Source organism: Amblyomma maculatum, chromosome 6, assembly GCF_055883805.1.
Source record: "Amblyomma maculatum isolate TAMU_Amacu chromosome 6, ASM5588380v1, whole genome shotgun sequence".
NCBI classification, from domain to species: Eukaryota; Metazoa; Arthropoda; class Arachnida; order Ixodida; family Ixodidae; genus Amblyomma; species Amblyomma maculatum.
The window spans coordinates 159,487,483-159,505,621 of record NC_139349.1 but is presented as its reverse complement, the minus strand read 5'-3'; the positions used below and the strand labels follow the sequence as shown (position 1 = coordinate 159,505,621).

Below are 18,139 nucleotides of genomic sequence, written 5' to 3'. Positions count from 1 at the left end.
TAAAAGCCACTTCCTTCCGTCGTGAAGATAATTGCGGCGATAGAGCAGCCCGTCACGAATTGAAAAATGGTGAGCTTGGCGGGCAAGCGCCCGAGACAGACGACCTGGAGAGTGACTTGAAAGAAAGTCCAGAAGTGTAGATATCCACGGGTCGCGCCGCTGTTCCGTGGCCATGTCAATAGTGGCAAGCGAAGACAAATCGTAGGCGCAGATCTCATCAGGCAACGAAGAGGGAGGCAGCGGTGAGCGCGAAAGAGCGTCCGCGTCAGTATGCTTGAGGCCTGAGCGATATATGACACGAATGTCATACTCTTGGAGGCGAAGAGCCCAGCGAGCAAGGCGGCCGGACGGGTCCTTGAGGGACGCCAGCCAGCACAGAGCGTGATGATCAGTGACCACATAAAATGGTCGGCCATAGACATACGGACGGAATTTGCCGATGGCCCAAATAATGGCCAAGCATTCTCTTTCCGTAACAGAATAATTGGACTCTGCCTTGGTCAAGGTGCGGCTTGCGTACGCCACCACATAGTCTCGGATACCAGGTTTGCGTTGGGTGAGAACGGCGCCTATCCCAATACCGCTAGCGTCAGTGTGAATCTCAGTTGGCGCATTCGGGTCGAAGTGGCGGAGGATGGGAGGCGAAACCAAAAGACGGCGTAAAGTGTTGAAGGCGTCATCACAAGCAGGTGTCCATGCGGAGAGGTCGGAGCTACCGGAGAGGAGCTGGATGAGAGGAGCAATAATAGAGGCGAAATTTAAGATGAAGCGGCGAAAGTAGGAGCATAGGCCAATGAAACTTCGTAGCTGCTTCAGTGATTTTGGGCGTGGGAATTCGGCAACTGCACGAAGTTTGGTGGGATCGGGAAGAATGCCATCCTTAGAAACGACATGAGCTAGAATTGTTAGTCGGCGAGCAGCAAAGCGGCACTTCTTCAGATTCAGTTGGAGGCCGGCGGTAGCGAGACAAGTGAGAACGTCCTTCAGTCGGAGCAGGTGGGATTGAAAATCGGTAGAAAAGACTACGATATCATCGAGATAGCAAAGACAGGTTCGCCACTTGAATCCACGAAGCACAGTGTCCATGAGGCGTTCAAATGTGGCCGGGGCGTTGCAAAGCCCAAAGGGCATGACGTTGAATTCATATAATCCATCTGGTGTGATGAAGGCAGTTTTAGAGCGGTCAGCGTCAGCCATTGGCACCTGCCAGTAGCCAGATCGTAAATCCAACGAGGAGAAAAACTCGGCGCCCTGCAAGCAGTCTAGTGCGTCATCGATGCGTGGCAGAGGATAGACGTCCTTGCGCGTGATCTTGTTGAGCCGGCGGTAGTCGACACAAAACCGGAAGGAGCCATCTTTCTTAGGTACCAACACAACTGGAGACGCCCAGGGACTGTGGGATGGCCGAATGACACCCCGACGGAGCATGTCGTCCACATGATCAGCAATTACTTGGCGCTCCGAAGCCGACACGCGATAGGGGCGCTGGCGCAAAGGTGCAGTTTTACCGGTGTCGATGGTGTGCTCTACGACAGACGTGCGGCCCAAGTCAGTTTGAGGAAAGTCGAATGAAGAAGCGAAGTTCTGCAAGAGGGCGACAAGTTGATCACGTTGCGCAAGTGGAAGATGAGCATCAATAGCATGTTGGAAAACGTCGGAGGGCGTCGAAGCGGTCGCAACATCGCAAGAGCACAGACTAACGTCGAAGGAGGGGGTTGAGTCAGCAAGAGTGGTGATATGACTGGGATCAAGCTCTTCAAGACGTCCAATGCATTCGCCACGGAGCAGGACTGCTGGGCAAGAAAATGGGTTCGAGGCGTAAAGTGCACTCTTGCCGTCTTGAATTTCGAGAACAGCGAACGGAAAAAGGAGGCAGGGATGACGGGAGGTGGCTTCGGAAGGTGTAAAAATCGCAGTCAAAGGAGTTACCCACTCACAAGACAGTGGTACGAGGGCAGCAGAGAACGGAGGAATGTCGGTGTCATGGGCGACGAGAAGTTTTGCAGTGCGGGGAGGGGTATCACAGAAGGGGGCATCACAGAGGGGGGCGAAGGCAATTTGTGCACGAGCACAGTCAATAACGGCTTGATGACCCAGTCGAAAAAAACTACAGAACTTTGTCAAAAATACGACAAAATATCCTGTAGTTCTGTCGTAACCATGAGATTTTTCTGTAGTTCTGTAGTCCTTTTCTGTAGTTCTGTAGGTTTTCTGTAGTATATTTCTGTTGTCTGTAGTTCTGTAGCACTTTTCTGTTGTAACTACAGAAATTTCTGATGTTACGACAGAATGTTCTGTTGTCACAACAGGTTTCCCGTCAAAAACCGCACAGAAATTCTGTCGTAACATCAGAATATTTTCTGTAGTTTTTTCCGACTGGGGAGTCGATAGAAAATCGTATCCGAGGATGATATCATGCGAGCAGTTCGGCAGAACAATAAACTCGATGGGGTACAAGATGTCTTGAATGAGCACACGGGCTGTGCAAGATGCGGAGGGGTGAATGTGCTGTGATGAGGCGGTGCGGAGCGAAAAGTCGGAAATCGGAGTGGTCACTTTGCGAATTCGACGGCAGAGCGCTTCACTGATGACGGAGACGGCTGCACCGGTATCGACGAGAGCGAGAACTGTGGCGCCTTCTACAGAAACTTTGTTAACATTAGCGGGACGGCATGGAGGACTTGAGGAATTCGAAACAAGCGCAGTTCTTGCCCCCGGAACTGCGACTGTTAGTTTCCCTCAACGGTGCTGGTAGAACGTCGCAGCATTGGAGAAAGCGATCGGCGCCGAGGAGAATGTGATCGACGAGTGGTATAGGTTTGGCGATCTTGTGGGACAAATTGAGAACCGGGCGGAATCATTTGCGAGCGTGAGTCGGTATCGTACGGGTAAAATCGAATGTCAGGCTGTGAAGGTTGGAGGCGCTGGCGACAAAGGCGCGCAACATGGCCCGGCCGACCGCAGGCATAGCAAATCGGAAGGTTGTCCGTAGTACGCCAAGGTTTCATAGGATGTGGGCGGAACCTTGAGGGTGGGGCTTGAAACGAAGGCTCAGCATGCGGCGGTGAACGGTAGGCAGGGACCTGCACATAGGAGCCAGACGTGGGCGAAGGTGGTGGCCTAGCCGTTACTTGGGCATACGTGAGAGGTGCCGTCACAGGCGGCACCACGGGGTTGGACGGCAAGGCATCAGCGACGTGTTCTTGCACGACACGGCGTATAGCAGGGGCCAAAGATGGAGCCAGTTCAGGAACGAGGCGGCCCGAGTCTTGAAAATGGGGAAGGAGTGAGATTTGACGTGCGACCTCTTCACGAATAAAATCTTTGATCTTTTGATTCAGCGGGCTCCCTTCAGAAGTTGGCGAACCACCCAGGGCTAATGCGGATACGCCTTCGTCGCACACACTGGAGCGGCGTCTAGAAGCGCGCCGCTTGCGGAGCTCGTCGTAGCTCTGGCAAAGCTTCACGAGTTCACTAACGCTGGTGGGATCTTTCGCTACCAGCATCTGGAAGGCGTCCTCAGAAATGCCCTCGAGGATGTAGCGGATTTTGTTTGCTTCCGGCATGGCCGGGTCGACTCGTTTGCAGAGATCAACGACGTCTTCTATGTAGCTGGTAAAGGTCTCATCAGCGCGCTGAACACGATCGTGTAAACGTTGTTCGGCACGAAGCTTACGCACTGCCGGGCGGCCGAACACTTCCGCGAAATTCTTTTTAAATGTCGACCAAGATGACAGGTCAGCCTCATGGTTGCAAAACCAGAGGTTCGCCACGTCCGTCAGATAGAATATGACGTTACTGAGCTTGTATGAGTCATCCCACTTGTTGTAGGTGCTTACTCTTTCATAGGATGACAGCCAGTCGTCGACATCTTGATCGGCCGTGCCGCTGAACAGGCAAGGGTCACGCTGGCGCACGACGCCAGCACACATGATCGTGGGTGGAACGGCCGGCAGCGTCGAAGTGTCTTGCATGGCGGTCGTAGAGGGTAGTGTACGGCTTCGCAGTTCCAGTTTGGGTGGGATCGTTTCCGGCACCTCCGCCAATTGTAATAGGGCGTTTATTGACGCTCAGATGGAGAGCTGTGAGGACAGGACCTTGCAACGGCGAGCCCAGTGTACTTCTTCTTCGTCGCACAACGCACAGGTGCATGTCGATGGCGATGACTATCACAGTACAATATATATATATATATATAGGGGCGGGGGGGGATGGTTAACGTCCCAGAGCAACTAAGGATATGAGAGGCGCCGTAGTGGAGGCAACGCCCGCTCCTTGTTGGAGGCGAAAAGCAAGACGCCCGTGTGCTGTGAGATGTCAATGTACGTTAAAGAACACAAGGTGGTAAAACTTTTAGGAGCCCTACACTACGGCAACTTTCTAGCCTGTGTAGTTTTTGAACGTTAAACCCCACAAACTAAACCCGACTTTCTTATACAGAATAAAAATTTCGTTGTTTGTTATTATATTTATGCTTTAATTTATATAATGAAATGCATTTAGAGCTTGATATTTATAACGTACTTATGACAATATTAATTGATTGCAATAAACAAGGAAGCCGCAGTAAATATTTAAATCGAAACAAAGTTGTCCATTTTTGGTTTTTTGTTTCAGTTTTTGTCATTTTCAAAATATTACACAGAAAGGACGGAGAACTCTAGAGCTTCAAATTTTTCCAGAAATAAAGAACATCATCATCATCAGCCTAACTATACCCACTGCAGGGCAAAGGCCTCCCCCATACTTCTCCAATTAACCCAGTTCTGTGCTAGCCACATCCGCTTGACCCCTGCGAACTTCTTGACCTCATCCGCCCACCTAACTTTCTGCCGCCCCCTTCTACGCTTTCCTTCCCTTGGAATCCACTTTGTTACCCTAAGCGACCATCTGTTATCCTCTTTTCGCACTACATGTCCTGCCCATGCCCATTTCTTCTTCTTAATTTGCACTAAAATGTCAGTGACGAGTTATTTCTTTTACCCACTTTGCACGTTTCCTATCTATTAATGTAACTCCTATCATTTTTCGTTCTATAGCCTTCTGCGTTGTCCTCAACTTAAGTAGAACCGTCTTGGTTAGCCTCCACGTTTCAGCCCCATAGGTGAGTACAGGTAAGATGCAACTGTTGTATACTTTCCTCTTGAGCGATTCATTCTCTTAATTGTGAGCTTCGAATTTTTCCAGAAATAAAGAACAAGAGCTAGATAAAACATGCATAAAGTTTCAGTGTCAACACTCTATTGAGTCGCCCTAGAATGTAGGGAGAATAATAAAACAAGGTATAATTTTAAAGAATATATTGCAACAAGATTATACTCCGTAATATTTCCGAGGTACTACGGACTATTGAAAGGGATATTTATAAAAATTCATGACGATGTTTATTTTAAAAACCGGAATAAAATTTGCCCCTGTTTTGCTGTTTTCAAATTTCGGGCGAATTTTATGCCTTGTGGAGGACACACTTATAAATCTAGAGCTCTACATTTTGTGTGAAATAACAATGTAACCTACTTAATAAGTAAAAAAAAATGTTTTAGTGCAAACAACGTAAGGCGTCATGATAGTATGTAAGATCGAAATTGAACTTTTTTTCAGCCCATGCCTCGTGAAGCAATGTTTACGTTTTCAACTCGATCAACTGCAACAGCAAAACGTTTATCTAGTAGTCCTTATAGAATTAAAAGTTGCATAGAGTTAGTAAATAATAACTGACGGCAGTACCTTAGTACGAAATCAGCAGGTCTCCAAACGTACAACTTTTTAAAATAGCAAGAACGACGTTTTCAACTTCTCGTGATATAATACTTTTTTCCGAGAAAACAGCGCCGTATTACGCAAGAGTAAGGATCATTCCTTTGCGTCAAGACATTTGCCCATCACGTAAAAATTATATATATATATATATATATATATATATATATATATATATATATATATATATATATATATATATATATATATATATAGTGCCACGCACATCCCGCGGTCCTTATTAAAGGAAGATGAGGTTTGGCGGGATAAGCAGAAGAAGAAGAAGATGGTTCTGCTCTGCTCTTGTGTGCTATTCTCTAGCGCAGCCTAAGATCTGTCTAAATAAACGTCGTAACAAGTGTGGTGAAGTTTGCGGGCTAAAGATCACCACGGAACCTCTCCTACTTCGCCGGAGCAGAAGAATTACTGGGCTACCCCCCCTACGGACGGAGATGGCGCAAGCAGATGTTTCAACGCCGCCCATGCCAGCAGCACAACCGACCACCCCACAGCCTTATCGGGAACCCCGACACTTTTATGGCAAGCCTGGGGAAGACGTTGATGACTGGCTCACCCACTACAATCGGGTGAGCAAATACAACCGCTGGGATGCGAATACCAAGCTGGCGAATGCGGTATTCTTTCTTGAAGAAACTGCATTAACATGGTTTGACAATCATGAAGCATCCCTTAGCACCTGGGATCGCTTCATAGAAGAAATGAGAGCGGGATTCGGCGATGCCGATGCTCGAAAAAAGAGCGCAGAACAGACTCTGGCTCAGCGAGCACAAGTACCGGGGGAGACCTGCACAACTTATATAGAAGAAGTCCTCAAGCTATGCAGAATAGTTGATGACCGAATGACAGAAGAAGACAAAGTGGGCCACCTCCTCAAAGGAATAGCGCAAGATGTGTAAAACTTTCTCATCTGCAAGGAGGATTTGAATACCACCGCTGATGTAACACGACACTGCCGCACGTTTGAATCTTTGAAGCGACGCCGTATCATTCCGAAGTTTGGTCGGCTGCCTAATGTGACAACTGTCGCTAGTGTGGATGTGTCTGAAACGACAAGCCTGGCAGATACAATTCGCCAGATCGTCCGCGAAGAGCTTCGGAGGCGTCAAGATATTGGGGGCCATGTCAGACCCGTCTACAGGAGTACCTCTTCGTCAGACAGCCCATCTTCTACCTGTTATGATCCCTCTGTTACGTCTGCTTCGGACACCCGATGCTCTGCTGCTCATCGCCCGAACAGCCAGCCTATCAACATCAACGCCTACAACAGCGAGCACTCTCGTCCTCCTCGTCGACCACATCCAGAGCATGAAACATTTAATACAAGCGACGATGAGCCTTATTCATCGAACGAACGTGAGCCGCCAGTGTGTTATACCTGTGGAATGATCGGCAACATTTCCCGCTTTTGCCGCAACCGTCGTCCGTACCAGCAGTATCGCCGACAATGGGTGAACTCCCGTACAAGGCTTCCTGCTGACAATGATGATCCATATAGAAGAACACCTGGCCGGAATGAGTACAGGACAACAGCTAACCGACAAGAACGCAGAGTGGTACTGAACCGAAACGAATCACCGGCCTCTGACCGTAGCCTGACACCACCATCTCGGCGCCTACGACAATCCCCTTCTCCCCGACGACGGTCGCCACCTCCGGGAAACTAGTGAGTGCGGCCGATGGAGGTGTGGTCGCAAAAGATTCTAGCTTACCCATGCCTCTGCCCATTTCGATGTTAAAAAACCGAATTGAAGTGTTTGTGGACGGTGTACGTGCTATGGCATTGTTGGACACAGGTGCAGCTATTTCTATTATAAGTCTCGCTTTTAAAAACTGCCTTGGTCGTAAAATTATGGTTGCTTGGGATAGTGCGACATTATGTGGTATTGGTGGCGAACCGCTTAACCCACTTGGAGTCTGTTCCGTGAATCTTGTTATCGCCGGCCACACATTTCGAACTGAATTCGCAGTACTTACTCGATCAACGCATGACGTAATTCTTGGACTCGATTTTCTGGAGCAATGTGGGGCCACTCTCGACTTTCGCAATGGAGACATTTCTGTGAGCACTCGAATTGAATCTGCTTTGCGTGAAAATTCGCGGACCCATCCTAGCACGCTTTCGGTTTCGGAAGACATAGTCATTCCTGCAATGTCAGCAGAGTTTATACGAGTTGTTAGTTACAGCTGTGCCAGTGGTGCGTTCGACGCTGTCCACTCACCCTCAACTGCGCGAAGAAAAGTATTCTGATTCCCCGCTGCATCATCGCAGTCATGAATGGCCATTCTTCTTTGTGGACGACTAACTGCTCTAACGAACCTGTTGTATTACCACGTGGTCTAAAACTTGCCAACTTTGACGAAGACACTTTTAAATCAGTGGCCGTGCTCAGCACAGACAATTCCCAGCCTACCGTATGCTCAGAAGAAGATGAGACAAAATTGCTTGCCATGATTAATGAATCCCTGCCAACAAGTGACCGTCACAGTTTAGTGGAAGTTCTGGCGAAACATACTGCGGCTTTCGATTTTTCTCGGGACTCGCCACCACGGAATCCCATTTCCCGTACTCAGCACCGAATCAATACAGGAACTGCTGATCCAATCCGCCAGAAGCCTTATCGTGTATCCCCATCAGAGCGCCAAACAATCGAAGAACAAGTTCGTGACATGCTGCATAAGGGCATCATTCAGGAATCGTCTAGTCCGTGGGCTGCCCCTGTGATTCTAGTCAAAAAGAAAGATGGCACATGGCGATTTTGTGTTGATTATCGACGTCTGAATACTGTTACCAAGAAGGACGTGTATCCCCTGCCACGTATTGATGACGCCATTGATTGCTTACATTCTGCCTCCTATTTTTCCTCAGTTGACCTGCAATCAGGCTATTGGCAGATCCCCATGCACCCGGAAGATAAAGAAAAGACGGCATTCATTACCCCAGACGGGCTGTATGAATTTAATGCGATGCCGTTTGGATTATGTAACGCTCCAGCCACGTTCGAAAGATTCATGGATACAGTTTTGCGCGGTCTGAAGTGGCACATTTGTATGTGTTATTTGGACGATGTAGTGATATTCGGGAAAACTTCTCATGAACACAACAGTCGATTAGAGGTTGTCTTGGAGTGTATTGAGAAAGCTGGTCTGGTACTCAATTCCAAGAAATGTCGTTTTGGAGAACGCCAGACTGTGGTACTTGGACATCTCATAGACAAGAATGGAATCAGGCCTGACCCGAAAAAGATCGAAGCTGTCACTTGTTTTAAACCGCCGAAATCGTTAAAACAGCTCAGGAGTTTTTTGGGGCTTTGCTCCTATTTTCGGCGTTTTGTTTCGAAATTTTCTGACCTAGCATATCCCCTTACTTGTCTTCTGCAAAAAGATGTGCCTTTCAAGTGGACTGCCGATTGTGACTCCGCCTTTCGTGAGTTAAAGTTTATTTTGACATCAGGACCAGTACTACGCCACTTCTGTCCATCAGCTCCAACAGAACTTCACACTGACGCCAGCGCAGTTGGAATTGGTGCTGTGCTCATACAGCGCCACAATGGCTATGAACATGTCGTTGCGTATGCAAGCCGTTCTTTGAGCAAGGCTGAGCGTAAATACACAGTAACTGAACAGGAATGCTTAGCTGTTGTATTCGGTGTGCAACGGTTTAGGTCATATCTTTATGGATGTGCATTTAAAATTGTGACGGACCATCATTCCTTATGTTGGCTTGTAAACCTTCGTGACCCCTGTGGACGCCTTGCGCGGTGGGCTTTGCGCCTTCAAGAATTCAATTTTACTGTGTCTTTTAAGAGTGGTCGTAAGCACGGTGATGCTGACTGCTTGTCACGGTTGCCACTAGAAACTACTGATTGCGACAATGAGGTCTCGGATGAATATATAGCTGCTATCTCTACAAGTTTCCCTGATGTTGGTGAATTCAAGATTGCGCAGCGGCACGACAACGAGTTGGCGCCGCTTTTTGAGGCAGCAAAATCCCGGATCCCTACGACCTCATTCTGCATTCGTGACGGTGTACTATACAGGAAGAACTACTCGTCAGTAGGTGTGCGGCTTCTTCTGGTAGTTCCTACAAGTCTTAGGTGTCAGGTTCTTCGGGTAATGCACGACGATGCCACAGCTGGACACTTGGGTTTCGCAAGGACATTGCACAGGACTAAAGAACGTTTTTATTGGCCGAAGATGCGTCAAACTACTCAACATTATGTGGCCAGCTGCCTCCAGTGCCAGCGTTTCAAGCACCCAACCTGCTCACCGCCGGGTCATCTTCAGCCTATAACGCCACCACGAACCCCATTCGAACAGGCGGGAATTGATCTTCTAGGACCGTTTCCCCGTTCCTCCAACGGAAACCGCTGGGTCATAGTGTGCGTAGACTACCTCACGCGGTACTGTGAAACTGCTGCTATACCGTCAGCCACTGCTTCTGATGTCTCGGCGTTCCTCCTACGGTCCATCATTCTTCGACATGGGCCTCCTCGTGTGTTAATGAGCGATCGTAGCCGACAGTTTACGGCAGAAGTTGTAGAAGAACTTCTTCGCCTCTGCTCATCCCATTTTCGCCATTCAACTCCTTACCACCCACAAACAAACGGTCTTACCGAACGCACCAATCGGACGCTCAGCAATATGCTCGCAATGTATGTCGACTCCCGCCACAAAAACTGGGATGAAGTCCTTCCGTTTATAACATACGCATTTAACACTGCTAAGCACGAAACGACAGGCTACAGTCCGTTTTTTCTTCTCTATGCACGACCTCCACGAAGCACTTTGGACACGTTTCTGCCTTTCTCACTCCCTGCTGAAACTTCACTAGCGCATACTCTCTATTTGGCTGAAGAAGCTCGTCGACTCGCTAGACTTCGCACTCTAGCCTCCCAGGAACGCTACAAGCAACGCTACGACAAGCGTCATCAAGATTTTAATTATGCCCCTGGTGACATGGTGTGGCTTTGGACGCCGTTGCGTAAGCGCGGCTTGTGCCAGAAACTGTTGCACCACTATACTGGCCCTTTCGTTGTATTGGAACGCCTGAGCGCAGTAAACTTTGTAGTCTCTCGCGTGACCACCCAAGGGCGTCGTTCTCGGAAGACTCAAGTAGTCCACGTGGCCCGCATGAAGCCCTTCTATCAACGTGACGAACCTTGACTCCCCCGGCGGGCATCGTCTGCGAAGGGGGCAGTGTCACGCACTTCCTGCGGTCCTTATTAAAGGAAGATAAGGTTTGGCGGGATAAGCAGAAGAAGAGGAAGCTGGTTCTGCCCGCTCTTGTGTGCTATTCTCTGGCGCAGCCTAAGATCTGTCTAAATAAACGTCGTAACAATATATATATATATATATATATATATATATAAACAGAACAAACACTCTGCTATTCAATATGCGAACAAATCATGCACTGTGGTAGGCAAACGTTACCTTCAATAACAGACGTTTGGCAGGACCAAGTATCAAGGAAAATTTCTCGTGAGGCACATTCTGCTTCTTCCAGTAGTTTCGGTGCCTTGCAGCATACCTGGAAATAATCAGTGTCTTGTAGGCCATCATCGGACACCGTCATGTCTCTCGTTCAGGAAAATGTTTATGCATGCAGCAACATTTATATTTTGATAAAAGTTTTTGTATTCTTAGTAATGACCTCATAGCGCAGCTGTGAAAACATTTTGTCAAAATGATAATTATTTGGCGGCCGCTTGAACCAACATGACATTCACGACATATAGCATTCCCTGTGTCCCATAGACGTAGGTGAACTCGGTGAAAAAACATCACGACACAAGGGAACAGGTCAAAATCAAAGCGGAAAGCTAATTGTGGTATTTATATTCATCACAAAACTGATTTAGATGTCAATCATTTTACTTTACCTTATAGACGTTTTTCTTAAACCTGGCCTTACTATACGCGTTTTCACTAGAACTATGCTCTCTGAACGCGGAGAAAACATGTCAGTGTTGCTTGATCTTCAAGCCGACATCAAAACAGGCACGTGATATCTTATGAAGTAAGATGCGAGAAGCACCAGTGCATTTCGCGGTGGCAGGTATATATGCTTGGTGTGTGGCATATTGAGCTCAATAAATGTACCCATTTTTTCTTGTTGTGGACTCTGCGCGTCAAGTTCAAATAATGCGGTGAGACAATATTTTCACCGCAGAAAGAGACGAGGTATTTCATAATTCGAGCCATCCGCAACAACATTCCTACAAAAACGACAATCTTCACCGGTATTCTAATGATGTTATTCCGTACACCATTCTCTTGATTGAAGCAGATGGCTAACTAGCTCAGAATCAGTCTGTGATGCATTTTAGAAGAAATGTGTATTCGTTTACCTCTTGCAGACTATTGTAAATGAAACAAATAAATGATGGAAACGCTACAGAAAAGGGTCGAAGCTCAGGAATAAATTTAGATTTGAAGACTAGTAAATTTATTGTGCCCTGTGCCTGCTGTACTATGGTGTGCATGCCTAGCATGTATCGCACGATATTGAGCATTGTTGTATGCTTGGTCAGTTGTTGTTGGAACTTCATTTTGCGAACACCCGCGGATGCACGCGATCATAACTACAATTGGTGAACAAATCAGTACTGGCAGGTAGGGCGAATTCGTTTCTCATTTATCAGTCACAATTAGCACTGTGTTCGCTTTTAGTATAACCAGTGTAGAATGATGACGTCTGAGTTTCTGTGTATAACGTTTTCAAGAGCGCAACTCTTAGGCTTCGGTCCCTGGTATCAGCGGCGTCTCTGTTGGAGTAGAAGGTGGTTACCTAAGGGTGGCACAGGCGACCCCGCTCTCACAGTGGGAACTGATCAGCCTGGTCAGATTGTCCTCGGCCTCGGACAACCTTCAATGGCCAAACGGAACATCGACGCCTCAGACAGTTTGTTGCACGGCAATGTAGAGATCCTGAGGGACCCGTCTGCAAGCTGTAGAGTCCTTAATTTTATTGCGGAGCTCAAGGGTCTCTCTCTATATATATATTTTTTTTGTATGTTCAGAATAATGTCTTGCAGGGCAATGCAAAAAATAACACAAAAATAAAAGGGCGAGCAGACGAATTAAAACATTTCGCGTTCAAAACCCACCTCTAATATATTATTCAACAAAACCATCTAAAGGCAGTGCGTTTAATGACGCTGTATATTTTCCCTCTAATTTTTTTTTTTACTTGCAACTAGCTGTCATAGCTCACGCGGAGGTATGACGGCACAGGTATAAGTTTGGGTATAACTTAAGAGGTATTTGAGGCGTCTAAATAAAAATTTATTAAGGAAAATGGCAAAATTGTTTATAGATTTAAAACATCATTTAAGAACATTCAGGAAAAATGCCAAGCTGGGGAGGGGGCAGTTGCCTGCACCCATTTGGAAAGGCATGCTTCTATATTCCACAAGACCATCCATTGCGGGAATGCTTTTTTTTTTTTCATAAATTTTCTCTTCTTGCCCGCTAAGAAATGCCGCTAAACAGGAAACACTTCTTCACTGTGGGACTGCAGCACTGACAACACAAACGCATTTTACTCTGTCATGCTGGTGGCGAAGAAGACGCTAGTTTTTCTGCCACGTTATGAGCAGTGCTTACATTTCGTATGCGGTGCACAATAATTATCCACACTAATTTCATTCAGAAACATTTACTGTTTACACGTCGATATTTTCGTGTTCCAATATGCACAATGTTTGTAAACACTTTAAATTAAGACGTTCAAACATTTTTTGCACCTATGAGAAGTTATACAGTTAGGTTCTATATTTCGGCATCAACAAAACATAATGACAACATGCACAGAAATGGTGAAACAAATTCACATCCTTGCAAATGACTATCCCCTCTCCCTTCTTTTTCTTTGTTTATAAAAAAAAAACATCACACACACCGTCCACACCTCACCATTGTTTTCACAACGCTTTTACTTCTTGTCATCGCGCGGCGAAACGTGGGGAGCGAGCTTGAGGAGTCACCCAGGCCGATTCACAACACTGCGGTAGGTTTAAAGCCAGTGCTTTTAGCTCACAACGGAATTGTGCCCCTGCTGCAACACCAACAGCAAGACACTCGAGATATTCACTACCAGAGCGTGGTGTTGGACTTTCAACTGCGTCAGGCATAATCTCAAGTGGCTTGGCTGCTTATCCATTTGCAAACACCCTTAGACAGCCTTGGTACAGATCGTGCGCGAGTCTCGCCTGCGTTGTAATCTCCCAAGAAATCAATGAGCCCTGCCGATGACGTATGAGAAGTTGGTAATAAAGTATCCGTTTCTTTTTTATTTTGAATCATATAAGAAACTTCGGGTAAAAGCCACTTAAGGATGGAAACAGCTGATTGCCCGCTACCATTAAGGCAGGCACTAAAACAGAGAGGTTGCTCACTTAGGCAACGAAAAAATCGTTGGAAAGAGTGAAGTAGATGCAAATGAGTGTTTTTTCCTCGAAACGCACGCAATCACTGAACTCAGCACCTGCCTGAGAAACACGTTTCATTTCAAGTTAGCGACTTCGATTATTTTAAGTGGCCTTCGGGAGAGGTGGAACCCGCTCAATGAACGAGAGCATTAAATCATGTCACAGCATTATATTCATTGCGAATGTTTTTTACATCTCCTTAAAAAAATGGTTGCGTTTTTTCGCCATTTTCGCAAAATGGTTGTAGAGACCCCAGCGATGGGAACAAAGATATGGTCACGCCATCAACCAGTCGTATGACCGACACAGCCATTTTAGCGCCCACGTTGAATCACTGGATGCTACCAGACCCACTTGTGACCGATGCCACCGCCATTTCATGTACCGCTGACTCTCAATGGCTGACTCTCAAGCGGCGCCAGCTTTCTCGATATTCGTTTAAAAATTATGACGCAACTCTATCTCGTAATGGCCCCCAGGTTATGTCGCATGATTTGTATTTTTAGAGCATGCACGTGCCAGGTATGTTGTAGGCTACTTCTACGATTACGTGTCAGCTTTTTTACATTATAGCAGTCTTTATTTCCTCTATCAAATGTTTCTAGGTGACCAAAAATATCTATTCTAGAAGGAAGCCTACTCGCGTTTATCGGATGGAACCAACGTGCCAAGTGTGAGATGTAATCCCCAAATTTTATACGCCTTACCGCGAGCAGCAAATAAATAATTTGCATCAATTGCAAACCTTCCTCCAATGATTCATCATTGACGCTGAAATAATGGAGAGTAAATAATATACAGAGAAAAGCTACTCCCAAATTCTCCTTTTAGTGTTGTATAATGTACAAAAGAAGGATTACCGCCGTGTAGAACTGCGCAAGGATTTTATTCAAGCTATATGTTGTGGACAATATTCGGTAGAATATTTTGTTGCCGAAAGAACGTTTTTCGTGACATGCTTCTGGTTTCTGACGTAAAGCGTATTTAGAATAAATATTAAACGAATGAAAGCAAGACATCTGATGGTTACACCAGCTGGACTATTTTACACATAAAATAAATGCTAAAAGCAATGAAAGCGGTACCCAGTGCATACTGTAACAAAGATTTGAGGATAATACTTGAATTTTAATCGAACAATTAGGCATGCATGTATAGTATTCGAGAAGCTTGAATTAATATAACCGGCTTAATTACAGAACACTCCTTTATATCTATCAGGTGCGCAGCGACTTGTCATCTTGAAGGGTTTAGAGCTGTCTCCCTTCCTGGAGTTCGCAGCGGCTTCGAAAAATGAAGGTCTGGGTATACAAAAATCACAGCATCAGACTACGTGAGTACTGTTTTCTTGGCGATTGCTAGCTTTGAGCTATTGAGATTAAGAATTATATTTAAGTCAAGCAAGCTTGGCCCCCTACACAATGTATGCACGACCTAAAAATGTCGCAGATATGTTTCCATTTGTTCAATTCAGAGACAAGATTGTATTCTGATTTCTGTCCTTTCTGGTCATTCAATATGCTGCTTCTCAGCAGCTAATTTTTCGGGACAGAAATTTGACCTGAAGTCATAGCGTGTTGTACCTCTTTTTTTGTTAGCAGAAAAGTAGCTTTAATTTCGGCATTTTCATTTTTCAGAAAACGTTCCCAAATGCAGGTTACATTTTATTACCGATGGAACGGCGCAAAAGGCGGGACCTAAGGAAGCACGGGACATATATGAATGTTATTCTACTGCAATGTCGATCTTCTAAAAAAATATCGAGATAGAAGTTCTATTCGTGCATTTCATGATTTACTAACTATCAACTAATAAATTGGATTAACAACGCATATCAGCCGAATACTTTTTTTTTGTACTGAACATATGCTTGTTTGTCCATAAGAAGTGGAAACCCTCCATCCTCGAACAAACATAGCGAACAACGACGAGTATCCGGCGCCAGCAAGGGGGACACACCTTTGCCTGTCAAATTTCATTGACTAGACACGCAATTGTTGAAGCACAGATATTAAACCCCCCTTCTTGACTCGAGGGATGTCGCCGTCCCCTTCACCGGTGGGTAGCCGTAAGGTGGCCCATCTAGTCAGCCTGCAACTGTTAAACGCTGGCCCTGGGTTCCCCATACCGCCGGCCAACATGATACGAAAGATTATGCATGACCTCCCGCCACAAACCGTCCGTGAACCTGATCACGGATGTCTCTGACAGTTTGCTGAATGCCAGCGCTGGGACTCTACGCAAACTCTAAAATGAAATAATGTAACGTCTGGGCTTGAAATTAGCATTAGCTAGTGCCTTAACCATCTGAAAGCTTGTCATCATCGCTTTGGAAGCTCCTCATAGGCTTCTATAAAAAGTTATCTTTTGCGGCCAATATTGCGGGTCCCAGACATGGCTAGCTTTCTAATAAATTGAAGGACGAAGTGAGCTGTTTTGAATTCCTTGAGATGAAACCTGATATATCCCGCAATGCCGTTTGTCAAGGTTTGTTGCCTCGAAACTTGTAACAATTAAGGGATGCTCATTCAAATAGGTCATTCACATTTTTAATGGGTCAGTATTAACATTCCTGTTATCGGAAAACAAATGTTCGTCTTTGGCGTGTCGTACGATGGCAGATGCGCCAATCTATACGAGGTCGCCGCTGCACCCACGTGTCAACCCCTGCTTTCTCAAGACCTATGGCCTCCGTCGTACCTCAAGAAGACTCCCCCGTACCCCAATCAAGAAGCTTTTGAAAGCCACCCGATACCTCAGGCCCGTGGAAAAAGCAAATTTGGGGACGCTAATGGATGGGCAAGGAGTTGAAGTTACGTGCAGCAGATCCAAATGGAAGGTATGCTGCCTGGCTATCAAATACAGCGGCACATAACTCGCCTTGAACTAACTAATAACTAACCTAGGGTAACTAATAACTAGGAGACCTAATAAGTGTAACCATTTATTTAAATTATAGCGGTATCTAAGGAGACTTCGTTTTACATGGGATGGATTTATCCCTCAGCTCCTGCGACAGAGGCGGAGAAACTTGGATGAACTAAGGTATGAATCATCTTACATTTATCACTGTCATATAACTTAATATTTGACGCTGACAGAGGGACATGTTTGCAGCGCTATCAAAAGCGGACAATGTTGTAACCAAAACTCTGAGTAAAATATTTTAAGAGTCATCAGTGAGCTTCCTTGTAGCTCCTTGTTTCCTCCTTAACAAATTAACTTGAAGTGATTGCCATAGAAGCAGGCATAACAGCAGCAGCAAATCTGTGGCTGAGGCGGTACGATATCGCTTAATTCCACGCATCCTTTTTCACAACAGCTGCTATGCAGTCGGGCCCCAAAATATTTGCATAAGAAGCCGAAATCAAAGCTGAAGCCGGCAAAAGAAACAGTTCACTCTGCTCACATGTACAGGAGGGCGCATGCCGTGACAGCGACAATGGTGAAGTCTACAACGCTCAGTGGAGGTATCATGGCGCAGGCGTTCGTTGTCAAAATTGAAGCAGTTTTCTGTTCCGTCTCACATGTGAAAATGATGAACGCAAAAGAACACTGCCCTGAACCAGCTCTAAACCAAGCCACCACTCTGCTGTTTCACCAGGAGTAACTGCCAATCCCGAATAAGTGTATCAGAAAACGGCACTTAGGCCGGAGGTCTTTCAGGGACGCGAAATGTTATCTAGGAGAGCAAGCCACATACAACGACAACAGCCGGAGACCTCTGTACAGACGCTTCTGCCTTGTCAAGAAGATATGATGGATGGAGCATGAAGCGAGAGCTAATCTGCGCATACATCTCAGCAGTGACATTCACTGAACCCTGTTTTCGGCGCCATAACCATATACAGATCAGTTATGTTGCTTTAAGACGACGAGCTCTTAAAACTTATGGACTATTGTTTACCACCATGTGAAATGTGAGGCTA

The 18,139-nt window shown here is 46.1% G+C and overlaps 1 protein-coding gene across 1 annotated transcript in view; it reads right to left on the bottom strand.

The window, feature by feature from the left end:
* The window catches only part of LOC146187306 (cytochrome P450 3A24-like), an 89,674-nt gene extending 71,857 nt beyond the window's left edge, over positions 1-17,817 (bottom strand). Inside the window, exons 1-2 of the mRNA XM_084607633.1 lie at positions 17,620-17,817; positions 11,212-11,308 (exon numbers count right to left, since the gene is read on the bottom strand). Coding sequence (XP_084463759.1) covers positions 11,212-11,308; positions 17,620-17,687 — 165 coding nt within the window. The 5' untranslated portion in view covers positions 17,688-17,817. The remainder of the gene's footprint in view (positions 1-11,211; positions 11,309-17,619) is intronic.
* Between the last annotated feature and the right edge of the window lie 322 nt (positions 17,818-18,139).